Here is a 19990-nt window from a genome sequence, read left to right as displayed (position 1 = left end):
TGTATTATATTATTTATATTTATAATTATATTATTGTATTTCGACTTACGGTATAAACCAAGGAAGACAAGGTCTTACTTTGGGTCTGAATCAGTAACACCTTAATATAAAGTATATGTTGGCTTAAATAATGGAGGCATAGCCATGAGGGGCAAACAGATGTTCTTTCCTTATTCTAGAAAAAATCGCTAATGGTTTTCCCATTCGTTTAGAGACATCTAAAGATGCTGTATATGTAATGTAACGTTAATAGTGGTGCTCCACCTGTCCATTAGAGGTATGGGCTTAAAAAGCCAGCAGCGCGGGATCACGTGTGGTCATAGTAAAACCTATCACAGGGCCAAGACTTCAGATCAACTGTTTGAAATACAGAAGCACCGTGCAAAGATCATTATTGAGTGCCTATTATCTTCCAAGACTATGTACGCATGCTATTTCCACTAATCTTCACAATAGCTCTTCAAGGTGGGTGTTAATAGACCTCTTTTCATTGATGAAGAAACTGAGGTATCAGGAGGTTAAGTAGCTTTCTCAAGAACGTGCAGCGAAGAAGCGGCAGGAACGGATTCCCACCACCATCCCTTGCCAACACAAACTCATGGTGTTCAGCTATCTTTTAAGAAAGCCAAGATGTGATGGCACAGTATTTTTTGCAGGAACCCCTTTGTGTTTCAAACCCTGCGCAGTTTGGCTTGAACAGGAGGGCCACAGCTTGCAGATTTTGTACAGGAAGTAGGGAAGATGTGATGAGCAACATTGCATGGAGCTGCATTCCACTGGATTCCCAGCTCGGTGGGGGGCGGGGGGGGGGGTTGCCTTGGCCGGGGCCAAGCCTGCTCTTCTTTGCAATGTGATCTATTTCTAATGTGTTTTGATAATGCTCAGTTTAAGCCTCCTGTGGCTCACATCCACAGAACACGAGCCCTATGAGCTATTTCCCTGCATGTGGAAATTGGCAAAAAAGAAAGGGGAGGAGCCTGAGAGAGAACAAACGGACTCCATTTTCTCTTTTCTTGGTTATCACCATTACCTACTGATTGTGTGTGCTGAAACAATTAAAAGCATTGCCCAGTTTCTCAATGCCTCTAAGCAAAAAATGGATGTGTGCATGGTGTGAAAAAGAGGAAGGAAGAAAAGAAAAACAAATCCTGCTTATCTTGTGCTCACTGCTCCGGAAAACTAGAGCCAAAACCAGCCACATCTGGACAGGGAAGGCATAGGTTGAATGTTACAGAGAAACTTCTATTGCCAAAAAATAGTTCTCTATTGATTTGCTCTAAGCCGACATTTTATTGGGAAAAACAAGAAAAACGGGCATTGTCTTCAGAAGACACGAGTTAAATAAACCATGTGTTTCCTAAGCAAAGCCTTCCAACCTCTAGAACCTGTTCATCAGATTGGACAGTTGAAATTTGACAGGGAGAAACTGAGATACTAACCAGGTAGACCCCGGTGGGTGTGGTTCATGCCAAAGCCAACTCTGAGGTGTGGCTCTGGGATGAACGGGGCCAGCCAGGAGGGATGCAAGCCCAATTCCTGAGGAGGCCCCGGGGCACGTGGCCTAGATGGTGGGGAGGGAGGACAAAGCCGAGGGGCATGAAATCCACTCAAAAACAACCAAACCCTTCTCCTAAGGACTCATCCATTTGCTAGCCCCTCTGCGTAAAGTCCCTGATGTGTTGACTGAGTCTCTATTTCTTAACCATCCATAATATGTGCAGACATGTAAGGCCCAAATGGGCACTGAGGAGCCGAGAGAGCAGGTATCTGTCCATAAACAGAGACCTTTGAGCCTCATGCAAGAATAGATGGACAACCACACACCCAGCTTGATCTAGGGAGTTCCAGCTCTAAATTCGAGTTCTAGCTCTAAGGAGTTTTAAATTATTGTCCAAGAAAAAAATATACTACATGCATATCTCCTCATACCCATTGCTCCTCCTTATCTGGTAACTGGAATTATGTTAGTGTTTACGCCCTGAAGACACTGAGACCGGGACAGAGAAAACATCAAGCTGTTATCACCATGTATCTGTCAGCAATCTTGCATGCTTGCTGGGAAAAAAAGGATTCTTGGGCTCACTCCATAGTCCTCATGGAATCTGGACCTCTGGCTTGGGGTACAGGAAGCACTATTTTAAAATGGAAAATCAATGTTTCTGGAACTGCTTTAATAGAGAGTCGTAATGCTTAGAACAATTCTTTATTTTCCCCAAATTTTATTTCTCTCAATAAACAAAATTCATTTTCCTAAAAAGAAGATGTTCCTCTTGAAAACCAAGATTAAAGTACCAGGCTGCGATTGCTCCTTCAGTAGAAGATTTATCTTCGGTGCTTTCCATTTCTCCTTCCAAGCTTCCAGCACATTTTAGGCAAATGAAGGGTCATTCGAGGGAGTCGCTCAGTCTATAAAGCCTGTGTCTTGCAATTTTCCCACAGAACCAGTAACACAACCTCTGACTGGTTCTGGATTCCAGTCCACATGCACATAGTAAAAACAAAGAAGTAACAAAGCAATTCACGGAGGGGATTACTGCCTAAATCTTACTATTGGAAAGTTACATTACTTCCTGGATACTTAGTACAAGTTTGCATTAGCAAGGTAACTGACTGCTATTATGGAGCGATAGCAAGGCATCGTCTCTACCAGAATCGAAACAGAAGTCTGCATCATGACCTCAGCTCAAGACCACAAGTCTGGATGCACGCGCACACACTGGGTCCCTGTGTTAATTTCAAATACACTAACGAACATTGATTTATGTATACATCCTATTGGTATCCATCTTCTTCATCCCATTTGCCTCTTGTAGGTCTTAAAGGACAGCACAGAGTAAAAATGCAAACTGGAGAAAAGAAGCGGTTGAGTGGAGCGGAAGTTGTATATTTAAACTAGGGGGGAAAAAAAAGGAAAGAGAAAATTGAAGGTAATCGGGCAGTATCTATCAAAGCTCCAGATGTGCGTTCCCTTTTATACAGTGACTCCACTGCTAGGAATTTAGCTTATGGATACACTTGGGAAAACACCGTAGGATGTTAAGCACATATAAATCAGGGTGGGTAGGCATATGCTGTGATAACAGACGATCCTCCCAATCTTGGGTCTTAACGTGTAAATTTGAGTCTCATGCAAAGAGCTTGGAAAGCCCAACACAGATCAGCAGGGGCCTCTGATCCACTCAATCACTCGGGACCCAGGCTGACCGAGCTCCCACTGTCTTTGAGCTGCACCCTCTGGACCTAACTGCAAGTGAGGCTGAGAAAAATAGGAGAGTATGCAAATTATCTGATGAGATCCGCTGTCTCTGCCTCAAGGTGTATTGTGTGTAGGAGCTTAGAAACCAAGTTTTGCTAGTGGGCGATGATCTAAAAGAACTATGGTTGTTAAAAAAAAAAGGGAAAACTGAATGTACCAATAAGGAAAGATCTCCAAGATGCATCATTTATTTAAAAGGCATCATGTAGAACAATGTGTATAGTGTAATCTCTATAGAGATTTTTTTAAATATGCATTTATATGTAAGAATATGCATATAATATTTTTCTGAACAGAGAGACTAGATTCTGTTTATGGTGGTTACTTTGAGGGATGGAGGAGGGGCTGGGAAAGGAAACACATATATATTATTAATATATAATATTAATATATATTAATTTTTACTTTATTATTTTTAAGGAAACATAATTTTTACCAGATGTAGGTACAGTACTATTTTTGTCCAAAATAAAAAAGCTAAAAAGATAAATTTAACAGACTAACTGATTATATCATGAAATTCTTGTTATTTTTCTCAAGATTGATCATGGTGTTAAGGTTACATGAAGGGGATTCCTTTTTACTTATATGGTAAGATGTGGGAAGGAAGTGTCAGGATGTCTGTGACTACTTTCCAATGCTCAGCTGAAGAATTGTGTGTGTGAGGGAGTGTGTATGTGTGTGCATGTGCGTGCACAGACCGCGTACATAGGGGCAAAAGGTTAACTGTCGCGTTTACATGGTAGATATATGTGAGTTTGTTGTTCTTGTCTTTCAACTCACGCTGTATCTCTCAATGCTCCAAGTCCAAAGCTAAGGAAAATAAAATGAAACAAAGTGACAAAAAGCATACCACTTAAGAGCAGAGAGGCTCATAGGTCTCCCGTCTTTCTACCTTAGGGTTGATGTGGATGGAGTCCAGAAGTAGCCGTAGTAAAATGCCAGAGATCAGACGTCAAAATCTGAAATCAAGACACATCACAGAAAACAGTGGTGACGATGGGCTGCCGTAGAATGAGTTCTCCAAGAGGATTTCTGTGCAGGCCCATAAAAAGCTGGGCGACCTTATTAGGCAGAACCAGACTCTTTAAACTGCTTAATGACCATCATAATCACGGTACCTGCTTGGCTGGCGATGTCGCTTAAAAAATTCCCTGTTTGAAGCACTTTTCCGAAATCTCTTGTTAAAGTCAGCATCAACGAGACTCTTTAAAAACAATGCATGGGGGGGCGCCTGGGTGGCTCAGTCGGTTGGGCAACTGCCTTCGGCTCAGGTCATGATCCTGGAGTCCCTGGATCGAGTCCCGCATCGGGCTCCCTGCTCGGCGGGGAGTCTGCTTCTCCCTCTGACCCTCCCCCCTCTTGTGCTCTCTCTCTCTCTCTCACTCTCTCTCTCAAATAAATAAATAAAATCTTAAAAAAAAAAAAAAAAAAGAAGTGTTTCCTATTGGGCGCCTGGGTGGCTCAGTCGGTTGGGCGACTGCCTTCAGCTCAGGTCATGATCCTGGAGTCCCTGGATCGAGTCCCGCATCAGGCTCCCTGCTTGGCAGGGAGCCTGCTTCTCCCTCTCCCGCTCCCCCCTCTTGTGCTCTCTCTCTCTCTCACTCTCTCTCTCAAATAAATAAATAAAATCTTAAAAAAAAAAAAAAAAAGAAGTGTTTCCTATTGGGCGCCTGGGTGGCTCAGTCGGTTAGGCGACTGCCTTCGGCTCAGGTCGTGATCCTGGAGTCCCGGGATCGAGTCCCGCATCGGGCTCCCTGCTCGGCGGGGAGTCTCCTTCTCCCTCTGACCCTCTTCCCTCTCATGCTCTCTGTCTCTCATTCTCTCAAATAAAAAATAAATAAATAAATAAATAAATAAAAACAATGCATGGGGGTGGGGGATGGAAAGCCATGGGACTCGACTCCCTTCTCTCGTGAGTCCTGGAGGTGGTGGTGACTCAGGGAGAAAGTATGTCCCCGCAGGTCATTCTTCGGGAGGTGAGGTAGGCTGCTATTCCCGCTGCGTGGGTCTCTCCCTGTGTCGGGAATGGTCACCACACACAAAGGTTTATGAGTCCTGCTCACTGCTTTATGCACAGTCTCTGATCCGTTTCCCACACTCCCCGTTCCCTGCAACCAAGACCCAGACCCCGCGCGGTGCGGTGAGGGAGCCCGAGAGAAGGAACCACCCACGTGTGCTTGCCATTGTCTGCCCCAGTGAATCTTCGCTTCCTCCTTGGAAATGGGGAACGGTGCTTCGACCACGGCTGGGAGACGTTTCTCACAGACCCACACGGGATGCTACACACAGTATGAATCGCTGACACACACGCTCCCGGAAAATGATGTGTGCTGGTCTTTTCTTGACCCTTGGCTAGCAGGACGGGAGGAATAAATTCGGTGACGTTCAAGTGAGATTAACACCTTCATTATTTTTATCTCAAATATTTAAGGGAGTTGGTAGGAGCTTCTTATCTTTCCTCCCCGCTTCTCGAGTAGGACACTTGAAAGGCAGAGACCCAGGCTTCTTCAGGAGCAGCCCCGCATCTGCTCGTCTGAGACGCTTATGTTGCACGTAACTTGTGGGTCCCTCTGGCAACCATCCCAGATGCTCAGACTTCATTTTTTTTTTCCCTACTGTTTTTGAGCTCAGTGCTAACTGCTGCGAGCAGACGTAAAGCTCTCTGCAATTCTTTCCTCAGAACTGGCTACAAGAAACCTACCAATTATAGCCAAGACACAGTCTTTCAAATACACATACACATGTAATGTGGGCTGGAAACCAATTGGAAATGTTTTGATTTGCCCTTTAAGGCCAGAGGCAGACACTTAAGGCAAACTCCTAAGATGTTCGGAAGAGCAGTTACACTAAATTTAGCATCCTAACCAGCCAGTTGGCATATATGTAATGAAAGATTTAAAAGGAAAGAAATTTAACCCGCACGAAGGGAAGAGACAGGTGGATGAAAAAAGCCTACTAACAGGCTAATACTTTTTTAGGAAGATGCTCCCGGAATAAAACACAGTCGCTGGAATCGTTATTCCTTCCTTTCCTACACACGTGTGAGATGTGTCATTGCTATTCGTGAAAGAGCAGGGCCGCTGAGTGGACTCTGGGCTCCCCATAGGAGGGATTTTGTCTTCCATGTCCCCCCGACCCCCCGTACCTAGCACACTGCCGTCCATACATGCAGTGCTAACTAGATGCACGTGGGATACAAACTGTGTGTGTGTTTACTGGGCAGAAGCTTCGAGGCTTGTGGATAAGCATGAGTCCGCTGGTGTGAGCTCCTGGTTAGTGTCTCGGCCCAGTCTGATGAAAAGGCTTCTGCTGAGGATGGCGTCCACCATCCTCTTCCTGCCCCTCGGTCCTCACCCTCTCCTAACCCATGTGCATTCACCACGGAAAAGCTAGATGGATACTATTTGCTGACTTGTTGTGTTTTTATAAGCTGCACTTCAAAACCAGGCACGTATAATTGAGTCAAAGCATAGGAAGTGCCCACATTCCGACGGGGTTGGCCTCGGCGAGGGGCAGCGGTGTGGTCGGCCTGGGGACCTGCCAGGAGCCAGGAGTCCAGAGAGAGGCATCCCGGCTGCCGCGGGTTGTAGGCTTTCTCTCAGAGTCAATGGTGCTTCATCACAAGGATATAAAGGAATCTGAACCGCACTAAGCTACGCACATACAACTTAGAAACTGGGAGTTATGTTTATTGAAGCCTCTCACACCGTTCTCAGCATCTTGAGTCATATGCAGAAGTAGCCAGGTGATAAGAACCGAGACACCAGATACTCAGGGACCCAAGTGAAAGATGTAGCAAGCCAGGACCCCCTCCTGTAGCATTTTGTTTTGTTTCGTTTTAATTTTCCCCACTTGCTGGAGCTTAGAGCTAGACATTAATGTCTACCGCTTTCTTTGGTCTTGCTGTAAGGTTGTGTTAACAAAGCCACTGAACACAGATGATACACCTGAAGAGCAATCTTGTTTGGGTTTTGCTTAAGATTTCAGTTGATTTTAAGCAATTTTTTTTTTTTATGACATTTATCTCCCCTACTGTTCTGGGACTTTTTAAGAGAGAGTCACCATGGCTTTAAAAACAAAACACACAAAAAACTCTAGTCATTTTATTAGGTATGAATGGCACTTGGGAAATAATAGCTCTATTATCAATTAAAAGATGTTTCTCCAGTCATACAATTCTTTGCCACAGACAACAGAAGCAGAAGTATAAGTAATAAAGGAGACAGACATAACAGGGATGTGTTCTAGATCACAGCATGGAAAGAATCAAATACGAAGCAAGTGAGTCTCAAATCTACGAGGAAGATGAAGCGAAGGTGAGCTCCCTTAGCTGGTGGAAGAGAGCACCACCCACACCTTACCCCTTGCCTGGCCCCTATTTAAATACTACAAGGTATTTAAATAGAAGTTGGGGGCCTGCTTGCAGTGACCCAAAAATGTCTGTGAGTGAAGAAAAAAGATCTACTCGACAATTAGGAATAAAAGGCCAAAACCACAAGAGCGCGGCTCCCCGTTCTGCTGGTATGTATACATTGCTAGTTATTGGATTTTTTTAATTTTCTTTCCATGCCAGGAAGGGGTGGTGAGCAGCAGAGCCCGGGGCCTGTGGGATCTTGTTGGAGGCAGTGGGGAGATGGTCAAGTGCAACCCAGAGGGGGCGGGGTGTGACTGTGAACCACCGTAGGTCTTCAGAGCTTAGCCCCCCGGGGAAGCCGGGATAAAGAGCAGCTTACATCAAGGCACTTTTGTACAGCTTGAAAGGCGGGGGGGCTTTGCTTCAAATCCTGCGGAAGTTGAAAGTGACCTTCAATGTGTTGGAGTCCTACCTTCTCCCCTTAACAGGGGAGGCCCCCAAGGCACAGAACTGGATGGGATGTGCAGAGAGACCACAGAGCCATGGGTAGCAGAGAGCCGCGAGCGAGGTCTCACCTTCCCTGCATTTAACACCTTCAGCGGTGATCTATGATTGGTCATAAACTGGGTTGGTATGATTTCCTTCGCGTGGTGTCCTTATACATAGGGGCACTTTTTTTAATGAGGGTGTTGGTTTTTTTTAAAAAAATATAATTAACTTCATGTGGAGAATTGTTTTGAAGAGGCTTCATTAATCAATGCATCACAGCATAAAAATCTTTTTTTTTTTTTTAAAGATTTTATTTATTTGACAGAGAGAGACACAGCGAGAGAGGGAACACAAGCAGGGGGAGTGGGAGAGGGAGAAGCAGGCTTCCCATGGAGCAGGGAGCCCGATGCGGGGCTCAATCCCAGGACTCTGGGATCATGATCTGAGCCAAAGGCAGACACTTAACGACTGAGCCATCCAGGCGCCCCACAGCATAAAAATCTTGAGGTGAATGCGTCTTTAGCTTCTGGGGCAGAGTTTCATCACTAAAAAATTGATTCATCAACCTGGTGTGCTATGTTTTATTACAAACAAGTATATACTTTTTAAAAAAGATTTTATTTATTTGACAGAGAGCGAGACAGCGAGAGAGGGAACACAAACAGGAGGCGTGGGAGAGGGAGAAACAGGCTTCCCACTGAGCAGGGAGCCCCGGACGTGGGGTTTGATCCCAGGACCCTGGGGCCATGACCTGAGCCGAAGGCAGACACTTAACAACTGAGCTACCCAGGTGCCCCACAAATAAGTGTATTATTTTAATCTCTCCCCGTCACTGATAAATGCCCTCCCTACCCAGAAAACCGAGTAGAATAGGCAAGACTCTTCCATTACAACACTGAGTATTTTGTCTTCAAGTACATCTGTAGTGTAAATACCCACAAACATCATCCCAAATCAACTGGAAACAAAAAAGCAGCAGAACACCCAGATCAGTGTCTTTTGCACAGTAGCAATTATGTGTCCTTTTGAGCCACCTGAAGACCTATTTGCCACCGAAGCCAAGAGGAGGATAATCATCCTTTTGAATATCCATTACGGAAGTGACTTTTCCTCCTCTGGATTGTTTTTGCCTTTGAATGATCCTTCTCTGGGTTGGGTCCAGAGACTGACAGCAAGGTGCATGACAGATGGTACTGATATTATATATATATATGTATTTTTTTTTTTCTCCTTTCCACTGGGAACCTTTCTCCCAGGGTTTGAACAGGCAACCGTTTTGCCGACAAGGACAGTGACATTAGAGAGGAGTGGACAGCAGCGGGCAGGGAGAGCACAGTGACAGTGACCGCAGGAGCAGGCTGACCCTTCAGACAGAGAAGAGCATCTGCGTGACAAGCTCTGCGAGAAGTTTCTGTAAGTTTCCTTCTCGCCAGTTAAAAAGGGTAACAACTGGGGTGCACTTTCATTTCTTCCTGGAGTTTGGCCTGCCCAGTTTGGACAACTTAGTTTCAAACACCAGGTGGGAACAATGACACGGTGTCTTTGGTCATTTAAATTGCAATAAAGGCGGCCCTGTCAGTTGAAAATGGAATCCTTGGCTGTTGTGCTTTTGTTCTAGCCTGGACTGCTCATTAGCAATATGGTACGGAGGGTGGAGCATCCCGCTTAGTCACTCGGCTGTAAATTGTGTCCTGGAACTTGGATTTGCAGTGATGGGGCGATTAAGTGTCTTGGAATAAAGAGATGGCGTAGACGGAGCTATCTATCATTCTGGCATCACCTGAAACTGTGGGCTCCTGGAGAATTTTTTTTTTTTTGAAGGAAAGCATTTATTCCACCAACCTTTCTTTAGGACGAGTAAGTCAGGAAGATGCCTCGGAGATCCCTGCTTCTAAAACCAGCCTTTCATGGGAACCTCTAGGGGGGGAGGTGGGGGGAGGTTGAAACCTACCAATTCTTCACTTGGCTGGGGCTGTGATCTGGGGCAAGTCAGTCTGGCCTGGAGCATCTGGCTCCTGGGTTGGGGCTCTTTCTCAACCCCCCCACACCTGAAGTACCTCCCTCCTAAGGATGATTTCATCAGTGTTAAAGTTTGACAGAGAACATTGGACTTTCTTCCTTCCTCCTGGGATTATTCCATGAAGAACAATGAAGCGGTCTATGGCAAACTGCTCTGCTTGAATGGAAACTGGATCAATCTGGAATTAAGTGTTGAGATAACAGAAGTGCATCTCCTTCCTTTTCCTCTCTCACCTTAATGAGGTCACGGCTCAGACGGTGTGATCCAGGTGAAACTAGAGATGCTTGCTGGTTAGGACGCTTACTTAGGACTTGATGAAACCTTACGATAAAATATTTGTGAAATGTGAGTTTGAGTTTTACGGGGAAACCAAGGGGCTCGTGGCCTTTTGCAAGATTAACAATCACATTACGTGCATGCCCTGACTTGAAAAATGGGCACAAGAATGCCCACGGGCAGGTCCCGGATAACTGTAATTATAGAGAAAACAGAGTAGAAAAGCAAATTAAAATAACAAGCGAAAAGAAAAAAGAAAAAAAATAAGAGGGAAAGGAAAAGACTTTGAAGGCGCTTTTTCCATAGGAAAAAAATATTTTATTTTTTTAAGAACAAATTCAGTTTGAAACAGACGTGGAATGTGACCTCACGGGTTTCGTTTCTGGGGGCTGACTGCAATGTGGAAGTAAAGCGGACTGAAAACCTAGGACAGGCTATTAAAATAAAATGAATAAAGAAAAAAATATTTATAACTCAAGCATAATACTGTGTTACTTACAAATTGGACAACGAAAAAATTTTAAATAAATATCCATGGTACATAATTACGGCACAAATATGCAGCAATTTGGCAACCTTTTATACCATTTTTTCCTCATTACAGTGCAAAGGGGGAATGACACTGCCGTTTAACAAGCTGTAGCTAAATACATTGCAAAATTCAGATTTTATACAAAACATCTTGCTTAGACTTTATAAAAAACCAACATTGCTCTATGTACACAATCTGGGTAAGAAAAGCCATTTCTGTCTTGTTTTCATGTGTATTTTTATTAAAAAGGTGAATAAGGCTACTGTAACACCCCAAATCCATATACAGTAAAATCTGAACCTATTTACAGCATCTTCACTTAAACATTATGGTGCAAATTCCAAAGTCAGGTGACTAGGGATGATAATACAAGCAAGGCATTTACAGTAACTTTTCCAAAGCTGAACCAACTTCAAATAAAGGGACAGTTGGTAGATTGTCATATTCTGCACCAGACACAAAACAGACGCACAGAACACTTTTCAATTGGTTGCAGGTAACTCTTCATCAATTCATCTGATTTCACAGTTTAGCATATAACCAAAACGTAGCCAACCGATGAGACACATTTGATTTCATTAAAATCAGACTATTTCCCATTTTTCCCCTTCTTGCCCCTCTCCCCCATCCTAAAGGTTAATTTTTGATGGCTTACAAGAAAATCTTGTATGGATGCACGTAAAGGAGAGGGTAGGGTGATGGAAAGAATCACATATGTACTGTGGCTGGTCGCCATGACAACCCTCCACAGACCTATGATATAGATATATATAATATATATTGTAGATATATATTATACATATATGTACACATGTATACCACTCACCCACTCACACATACACACACGCACTTTGGACCAACATCATTTTCAGGTTCAGGAAATAGAGAAGGAATAATTTTCTGTGACAACTCATTTTTGCAGGTATTCGCTGGAGGTTTGAGAACCTTAAAATGCTGTTGCTACGTTTCTTTTCTTCTTCCCAATTCAGAAAGCAAAGTGTTACCATGGTAACGGGACTATGTTAAAGATGTCTATTTTGCATAGCACATAAAAAGTAGGTTTCCTGTTTACTCGTTTTGTTTCCCAGAAGGGAGGGGACGAGGGGACTGGGAGGGCAGCGGGGAGAGCGGAGGGGGCCGGAGCTCAACTTGCCGCCGTAGCCCCTCCACATGACCCGGTGGGTGTTGGCGAACACTTGCGCCGTAAGGCAAGGGCAAACACAACACAGAGAAGAAATGCCCGGACATCTTGCCACTGTTCAACATATGGTGCGGTCACGTCCATTTCCTGGTGTTTGGGGCTTGCATTTCCTAGTCTAGGTCCCGTGAGATGCCTTCAGAGGACGGGGTTATTTTTGTATTTACTCTCGTTATTGTTATTTGGGGAGTGATGATGTTTTTCCCAGAAGGAGCTGTCCAATTTTTTTTTTTAAGCACTGAGCGCTGAGACCACGCAATTGCCACAGGTGAATTTCACATCCTCTGGTGTGATTTGTGTGCAATCTTAAAATATATATTAGTAAAAATCTTTCACTTTCTACCCCTTGTGTTCTCTATACCTATTATAAATACGTGCTATCTTCCTTCTCCCCCTCGACATCATCGATTTCCGGCTTAAGGACTCGAAGAGGTTCGCCGTGTGCTTCACCTAGACACAGAGCAGCTGCGCCGTGGCCTCGCTCAGTAGCCCCCCCGGGCCAGCACAGCACCTCCCCAAACCAAAGTGTCAGGGAGGCTCCGGGGGGGGGGGGGGGGGGGGGGCGGGGCAGGTGCACTGGGGAGGGGAGGGGGCGGGGAATCTGACCTACCTTTTATATAAGAGAACTCCTCAATAACATCAATGATGATGGAATTACAGCCTGTTTGACCTTTGGCTTTTCCACTTGTAGGTCAGATTTGGCTCTCTGCTATTCTCCTAAATGCTTTCCCTGTGTTTAATAAAATGTGATCAGTATAGCAGCTGAGTCTGCTTTAAACATCATCCAAAGCAGAGCGACTCTCCTACAGCTTCGAAGCTGTACATCTTATTGCCAGTACCACAACAGTCCTGCCCCAATCTGTCATCAGCGGCCCACCGCCCCCTTCCCTCCTGGCCTGTTCCTCTCCCAACAATGCCCCTTTGTTCTCCCCAGCCAAGAGGGACGCTGGTGTTCCTGCACGTTGCCATGTGATCAGAGCGCATTCCTTCAAAGGCACCCTCCTCCACTGCGAGTGGTGGTGTTGCGTCTCCTACTTGCCTCTTAAAATCTCAGCCAAACCAAAGTGCTGTGCTCCCTAACTGGGTTCTCCCCGACCCGACCCTCTGCTTCGCAGGCAGCGGCGTTGAACTGCATTCGCAGACAGCCCTCTTCCCTGGCCCGCCCCCTTCCACCAACTCCTCGGCTTCCGCGCTGCCAGCCCAGCCTGGCGTCTGGCCGCGAGGCTCCTTAGAAGCAAACACCACTTCGAGAAGCGTATTACCCATCCCGCTGTGGCTGCGCTTGCAAGTGCGCGGGGCAGGAGACCCCCCAAGGGGCAGGAGACCCCCCAACGTGAGCGTTCCAGCAGCGATGCAGAGTGTGGAGGGGGAGCCGGAGATCGGCAGGGGGGCGGGGGGGGTGCCACGGTGAGGGTTGGAAGCTGGACCTCTTGCAAGCCTCCCCCAGCCCGAGGTCTGTGTGTCAAGTCCGGACGCTCCTCGGGAGGGACAGCCGAGGCAGAGACCGCGTTTCCGGGCGCGGCGGCCCGGGAGGCTGGCCCGGCCCCCCTCCGGGCGCTCCATCTCCCTCGGCTCCCCGCGGGCCCGAGTGCCGCCCACGGCTTGGAGGTGGAGGGTGGGCGGCGGGCGCCGCAGCCCCAGCGGGCCCCGCCCTGCGCCCGGCCCCCGCTCCCGCGAGCGTCTGTCTCCAGCGCGGCCGGGGCGCTGCAGACGGGGTGGGCTGTGCAACTCAACAGGCTCTGCGAGACGCGGCGTTCCCCCCCCCGCTGCGCTCCAGTCCAGTCGCGGCACCGGGTCATCAAACCCTCCTCGGGCGGCAGCGGGTCCGCAGCTCCCTCCGGGAAAGCCAAGGCGCCGCCGAGCCTCAGACCTTGTAGTAGATGTTGGCCGGGCTCTGGGGGGGCATCTCCTGGACTATGTACACGGGGTGCCCGTAGTCCCCGCTGACCTTCTCGTAGTGGGGGCAGAACACGCTGTCCGCAGTCCGCAGCGGGATGATAATGTCACTGGGCTCCGAGCCGTTGTTGTTGCCGGGGCGCTTGGGGGTGGCCAGCGTGCTGAGCGACAGCGTGGCCGTGTGCTGAGGCGAGTGCTTCCTGTGCCTCCGCCGGTACTTGAGGAGGAGGACCACCAGCGTGATGATGATGACGATGAAGATGACGCATCCTGAAGCAATCCCTGCGAATAAGGCCACCTCGGAACCGAGGACGTTGTTCCCGGAATGGCCGGCGCTGCTGCCGTCCGTGCTCGACCCTGCCGGCGGGGCGACACAAGGGGCAGAAGGGTCACGGCGGGGCGCCGGGCGCGGCCCCCACATCAGCACGGGCGACCCGGGGGGCCTTGCTGGCGCCTCGCGGCCACACGCGCCACGGTCCCTCCACGGCGGGGACGGGCGGGGACGCGCGCAGGACGCGGCCCCCTGCCCTCCCGCCTTCCTCCCTGGGCGCTGGCTGCGTGGGCATCTCAAAGCCCTGCGCTCCGAACAGGCGGGCCCTGCCTACCGGCGCCGCGGCCCGAGCGAGCCCGGGACTGCGGGGCCCGGGAAAACGCTCAACTCGTACCTCGTTTGTGTTACTTGATTTACACCCAAAATATATTTGGAAGGCGGCAGAAACTCTCACACTGAACAGGCTGCCAACCCAAATGTTAAGCACGGAAAGAAAAATCGCCTGGCATCATTATATGATCCATTTATCAGTTTGTCACAAGAATTTGACACATCTTGTCATTGAAAGTTAGAAATAACAACTTCCCTCCTTGACGCTTGGAGAGACGGGGGCATATCGCTGCAGATGCTAAATTCACACGACTACCAACCAGGCGCACAGATCCCGGATACAAAACTGCTGAGGTCTGCCCAGCACCCGCCACATAAAAATTTCATTAGCGTGCAAACAAATACATAGCTATCTGTTCAAGGATTGTTAAGAAAATGAAGTTAAATGACAGCCAACTTTCTCAGGTATTCTAAACTGTGGCCCAGGATCCGTCCGGTATTTTATTTTACACTGAAAATGTGAAAAAAAAATTCAGCGGTATAACCACCTGAAAAACGCGGCATTATGCAATATTTCAAGATGCTGCCACCTAAAATGTAGAAAGCAGATCAATCGGGCTCTTTGTGGATTAGGTATAATTAGAGGAGGGATTAGAACATTAATTATATATACATTAACATCAGCTCTAAGCTAGTGTTGCAACCAGCACGATTAAGTGTCACCAATAAAAATAACTTGGGTCTGAATGAGTGGTGCTCATAACTGACACCTACATCTGATGAATTCTACTCCTCTGAATGTGAACCTTTCGCGGGAGTGAGTTATTTTGTTCTGATTGAGTACATTAAGAACAACTAACTGAGAGCAAAGATTACCGACTCCAGGAACTACAAGTTAACCCAACTGGTATCCAAGTGCTCGGACTCTGTTCCACCTCTTGGGACCCGAGGCGCCCAGAACACACAGACCTATCCACACACACTCATGCTGCTATACCTGGATTTGGTTTGACAAAGGGACTTGTTGTTGAACTTCTTCCATTTGTACCGGCTTCTAGTTCTGGGCGTCGTGTTGGATCATTATGCCTGGTTGACCCAGCGGAGCTTGCATCTATATGAGAAAGAACAGATTACTTACAGCCCAGGCGTCTAATGAGATCTAGCTCTAGGAGCTTTTGGATATATATCTCAAGAGGCATAAATAGCAATGAACGTAAAATTCTTTATGCAAAGTACTGTGACATACAAGAATATAATTTTCCTTTTAAAACAAAACGGTTATACTAGTTATTTCAGAGGTTTAGATTGTGAGGCCATCTGTGCAAACTATAGGGATTCTTGCATTTGGCAGGCAGAGCATTGCAGATGACATTTCAATTTAAACGAGCAAGTTGATTGACTACTATACCAATTTCTAATTAGAAGAATAATTCTGCACAATAGGTTATCTGTATGTGAAAAGGCTCAGTGAACTAAAGTCTTCTGTAGTCAAGATGCAGAAATGGGCAAAATGGCAGAAACTTAAGTTTTCCACTCTGGATATCTTAATTTTTGAATCAAAGAGGCCTTCCGTTTTTAAGAAGAAAAAAGAGTGCATATATACATATATACACTATATGGCAATGGACATCGGACCTGGCTGACCTTAACTTTTAGAGGAATCTCCAATAAAAAAAGTGTGTTACATTGACTTGAGGCAATCTGTCAGTGGCTCAAGGTACAGAGAAAGGTCTGCTTTCAAAACTACGCTACGAGGGACCGAAAGCGGGCATTAACAGCACCAGTGTTATACTCGCTGGGGGCCGAACCAGATTACGGTGGCTTCATGAAGCAGCAGATGGTCTTTACCTTGTCCAACTTTCATGAGGATCTTCATGGCTCTTGTCTGGCACACCCCTCCCTCCTGGTTATCCAGGCCCTCCAAAGACCCATTTGATGTAGCTGATTAAAAATAAAATGGACAAAACAAAAAAATAAAGAAAAATCAGGAAATCAATAAGCCAAGTTTACATGAACATGAAATGTCTGAAAACAATTTGAAAAATAAGAATTCACTCTTAGTCACAAGTTTTCTGAAAGTATGGAATGCTGAAAGCCAAACATAAGAAAAAAACAGAAAAGAAAGAAAAATGGAGACTGTCCACACTGGTGCGCATATGCTATCTGGTTTCAAGTTTACTTAAGCGCTTTCTCCTTCCTTCAGAACCAACTGATTTAGTAAGTAGTCCACATACATAAAAGGGACAGCATCTTCCAAAAAGCTTACTGACTATTTCAGGGTCAAAGTCAAAAGAGCAAAAGAGTTAATACAGTCACTTTAAAACGTGGTAATCATCCCACAACACCTGCTTCCTCAACTACAGATTTCCTGCTTCAAGAACAATTAGCTTGATGCTCCCTGTTTGCCAAGCATCCTAGTTCGGTAAACACTAAACGAGGAGACTCCCACACCCCCTCTCCTTCTTTGCCCAGCCTTATTTGAGATGAAGAAGGCGGCTAGGATTCAGGTCTTCAAATTCTGAAGTTTCTCTCCATCGTTTTGTACTGGACCAGAAATAGCAAGTGTGTTCTTATTACCGAGATGGACCTCAGGCAAACCCTTCAACCAAGCTACCTGCTAGAAGACAACTTGACCGACAGAGGGGACCACACATGTCCTCTGCTCGGTCAGGGCCCCGCGGCAACAACCTTGGGGTATATGGGGAGGACGTCCTGCAGCCATGGCCTCCTCTTCACCAGCTTGATTAGCTTCCCACTTCAAGAGGGAGGAGGAGGAAGAGGAGAGAGGGCAGAGCATTTGACCATTTTCAGTACTTTTTTAAAAAAACAACCTATGCTCTCCTCTCCTGAAACACACTGCCCGTCTGTCTCCTTAGGATGGTGTGTCCTCTGAATAGCATTTTAACTAAAGCTGCGAGAAGACAGGCTGCCAGGTACTTCACTGAGGAAGAAGATGTAAGTTACAGGTCAAGTTCCAGAAGAGAAAAGAAGGTGGAGAGTGCTAGACATTTTCATTCCTCCAAAGTTCAAGGGGCAAGGAACAGAAGTGTTTCATATACATTTCTGCACTGTAAGTCATTCTCTACTTGGATTATCAAAGGCTTGTCTACTAACACTGTACTTTGCAAGGCACGGAAACAGGGACAGCATTTCTGGTAAAAATAAATCTGAAGACATTGTTTTAATGGGTTGTTTTCCAAATGGCAAACAAGGACTTCGTGCACGCATAGAAATATGCACGCTACAGATAATTATTTTAGCTGCAAAATAAGGCACTTACTTACTTGTCTTTGTGTTCTTGAGTTACCAACTTTTACTTTCACTGTTTTCCTTAAAAACAATGGTTGCTTCTCGTGTGTATAAATATCTCTTTGCTTATCTGAGTGTTTCCTTAAAGTTTACAGTCTTACAACCACACCTCACTCCTCTGCTGATGCTGGCACTGAGTTTCTCCTGGGAAAATGGGCAACACTGCCATAATAATTTTGGGGGGTAAAAAGTAGACAGTATCTTCTCGTAGACTGTTGAGAAAATATCCGGCAGAGGAGTTAAGACAAATACCTATAAACTTTATATGTCTCTGTGAATCGAATAAAATCTGTTTTTCTCCCCATTTCTCCATCTGCTTTCCCTTTTCCCTCCTCTACACAGATTCCTAAATTTCGAAGTGTCTTTTCCTCCTAAAGGCATAAAACAGTGTGGCTATCTATGACCAGACACCATTTTGGGGAGCGCTATAATCTTCACTTAGTTATTTCAAGTTTTCTCAGTTGATCTTTCTCAAAAATTAGGATATGTTCTCATGTAGAAAAACGCAGAAAGCTGAGGTCTTTATTTGGCTAATGGCTTCAAAAGTTTAGTTTACTTAATTCAAATGGAATCTCCATGTTTTCTAAATCATATGGGCATAAATGTGCCCACATGCAAAAGTGCACCCAAATGCAGTTAAATGACTAACTTTTTCTGGCTAACAGCTTAACAAATACGTTAAAAATAAGATCTGAAGGATCATGCACAGAAAAGGGGGAGGGTACAGGGGTTTGTTTATCTTAACCTTGAGGTAATAAGGTCAAAGATTCAGATCTAAAAGGAAAAAATAAAGGAATGAATACCAGAACGGGTAAGACAAGGTAAAGAAGCATCACCTGGGAACAGAATTCAAAAGTGCTGACTGCTTCTCCTTCTTCAGTTTGGAAGCAAAATCACATTTGGGTGATTTTTTTTTTCTTTTGATTTTAATTTGTGGTCAACGCCCTTTCTGAATATCAATGCTTTCATGCAGAGCTCCTTTTGGTTTACGCCAAATTTTGTCCAAGTAACCCCCCAACGTAAAGAACTCAAAGTATTCAAATCAATTGCAATCTATAATCGAGCATCCACAGACTCTAAGATGGGAGGAGGAAAATTGTGCAGCAGGAGAATGAACCTGCTTTGCATCTTTAACAGTTGAAACTTTTTTATTCCTTGGGTGAGGGGAAAAAAGCCTTCTGGCCCTGAGTTGCATAGAGGGAAATGGAAGCTTGTGCCTTTGTAGGGTTCTTGGGGTTCTTGGACACCAGAGGCTGCTGCTGGTTGGGAGGGGGTGGGGCTGGTGAAGGGGGAGGGTGGGCCAGGAGGCAGAACACTGATATGCTTTCCAGACTCTGCTTTATTCCCCTTTAAGTCAACTTGGGAGCAGCAAAGGTTACTGGAAGATATTGAAAAATTTATTACTAATGTTAACATGGCATCCCCAATACCCGGTTGCTTAAGAAGGGGATAAGCTATATAATACAGTGAGATGTTCTGCCATGAAAAGGTTTTTGCCCCGCCCTCCGTTAGAAATGACCTGAGCGGTCACAGAAAACCCGGTTTTCAGATGCCAGCAACCCACGGAAACTTCAGACCGTAAACTTCAGAGCAAGTCTAAAATAATTTAGAGGGACTCGAACTTATTTTGATGCCATAATGAAAATTAACCTCACTCTTCCTACCATACCTCCTCATCAGGGAATGTAGGGAGTGTGGTTCTCAGTGTTGAGGTCCCCCTGAGGTTCTCCTTGCCTTGACCAAGGACCCTGACAAGTGTCCCGTCCTGACTGCCCCTCCTTATGGAGGTGAGCTTTGAAATAAAGCCACAAGATTAAACTCTGATTTCTGCCATAACACCCAGTCACCAAGAAGCTTTAAAAAACAGGCTTAGCAGCTGACTTTGAGAAACAACAAGAAATTGCTAATGCTTTGGGATAAAAATCTACTTTCATTTCAGCAGACAATGTTGCAATGTTTTTATTGTTGATTTGAATGTATTAGGAATTTTTAACTTAGAGAGTAAAAATAAATTGTTACCTCATTATACTTCATTTTTTTTCTTTGTGTCTCTCTG

General features: G+C 45.7%; 1 protein-coding gene across 1 annotated transcript in view; it reads right to left on the bottom strand.

The window, feature by feature from the left end:
* Positions 1-10693: 10693 nt before the first annotated feature.
* EFNB2 (ephrin B2) overlaps positions 10694-19990 on the bottom strand; it is a 44800-nt gene continuing 35503 nt past the window's right edge. The window contains exons 3-5 of the mRNA XM_045869691.3: positions 16474-16566; positions 15623-15736; positions 10694-14381 (exon numbers count right to left, since the gene is read on the bottom strand). Of these exons, the coding sequence (XP_045725647.1) occupies positions 13993-14381; positions 15623-15736; positions 16474-16566 (596 nt within the window). The 3' untranslated portion in view covers positions 10694-13992. The remainder of the gene's footprint in view (positions 14382-15622; positions 15737-16473; positions 16567-19990) is intronic.

Source organism: Mirounga angustirostris, unplaced genomic scaffold (genome assembly GCF_029215605.1).
Source record: "Mirounga angustirostris isolate CCGP_5_RB_7025 unplaced genomic scaffold, mMirAng1.0.hap1 SCAF_3, whole genome shotgun sequence".
Lineage (NCBI taxonomy): Eukaryota > Metazoa > Chordata > Mammalia > Carnivora > Phocidae > Mirounga > Mirounga angustirostris.
This window is presented reverse-complemented; position numbering and strand designations above follow the sequence as displayed.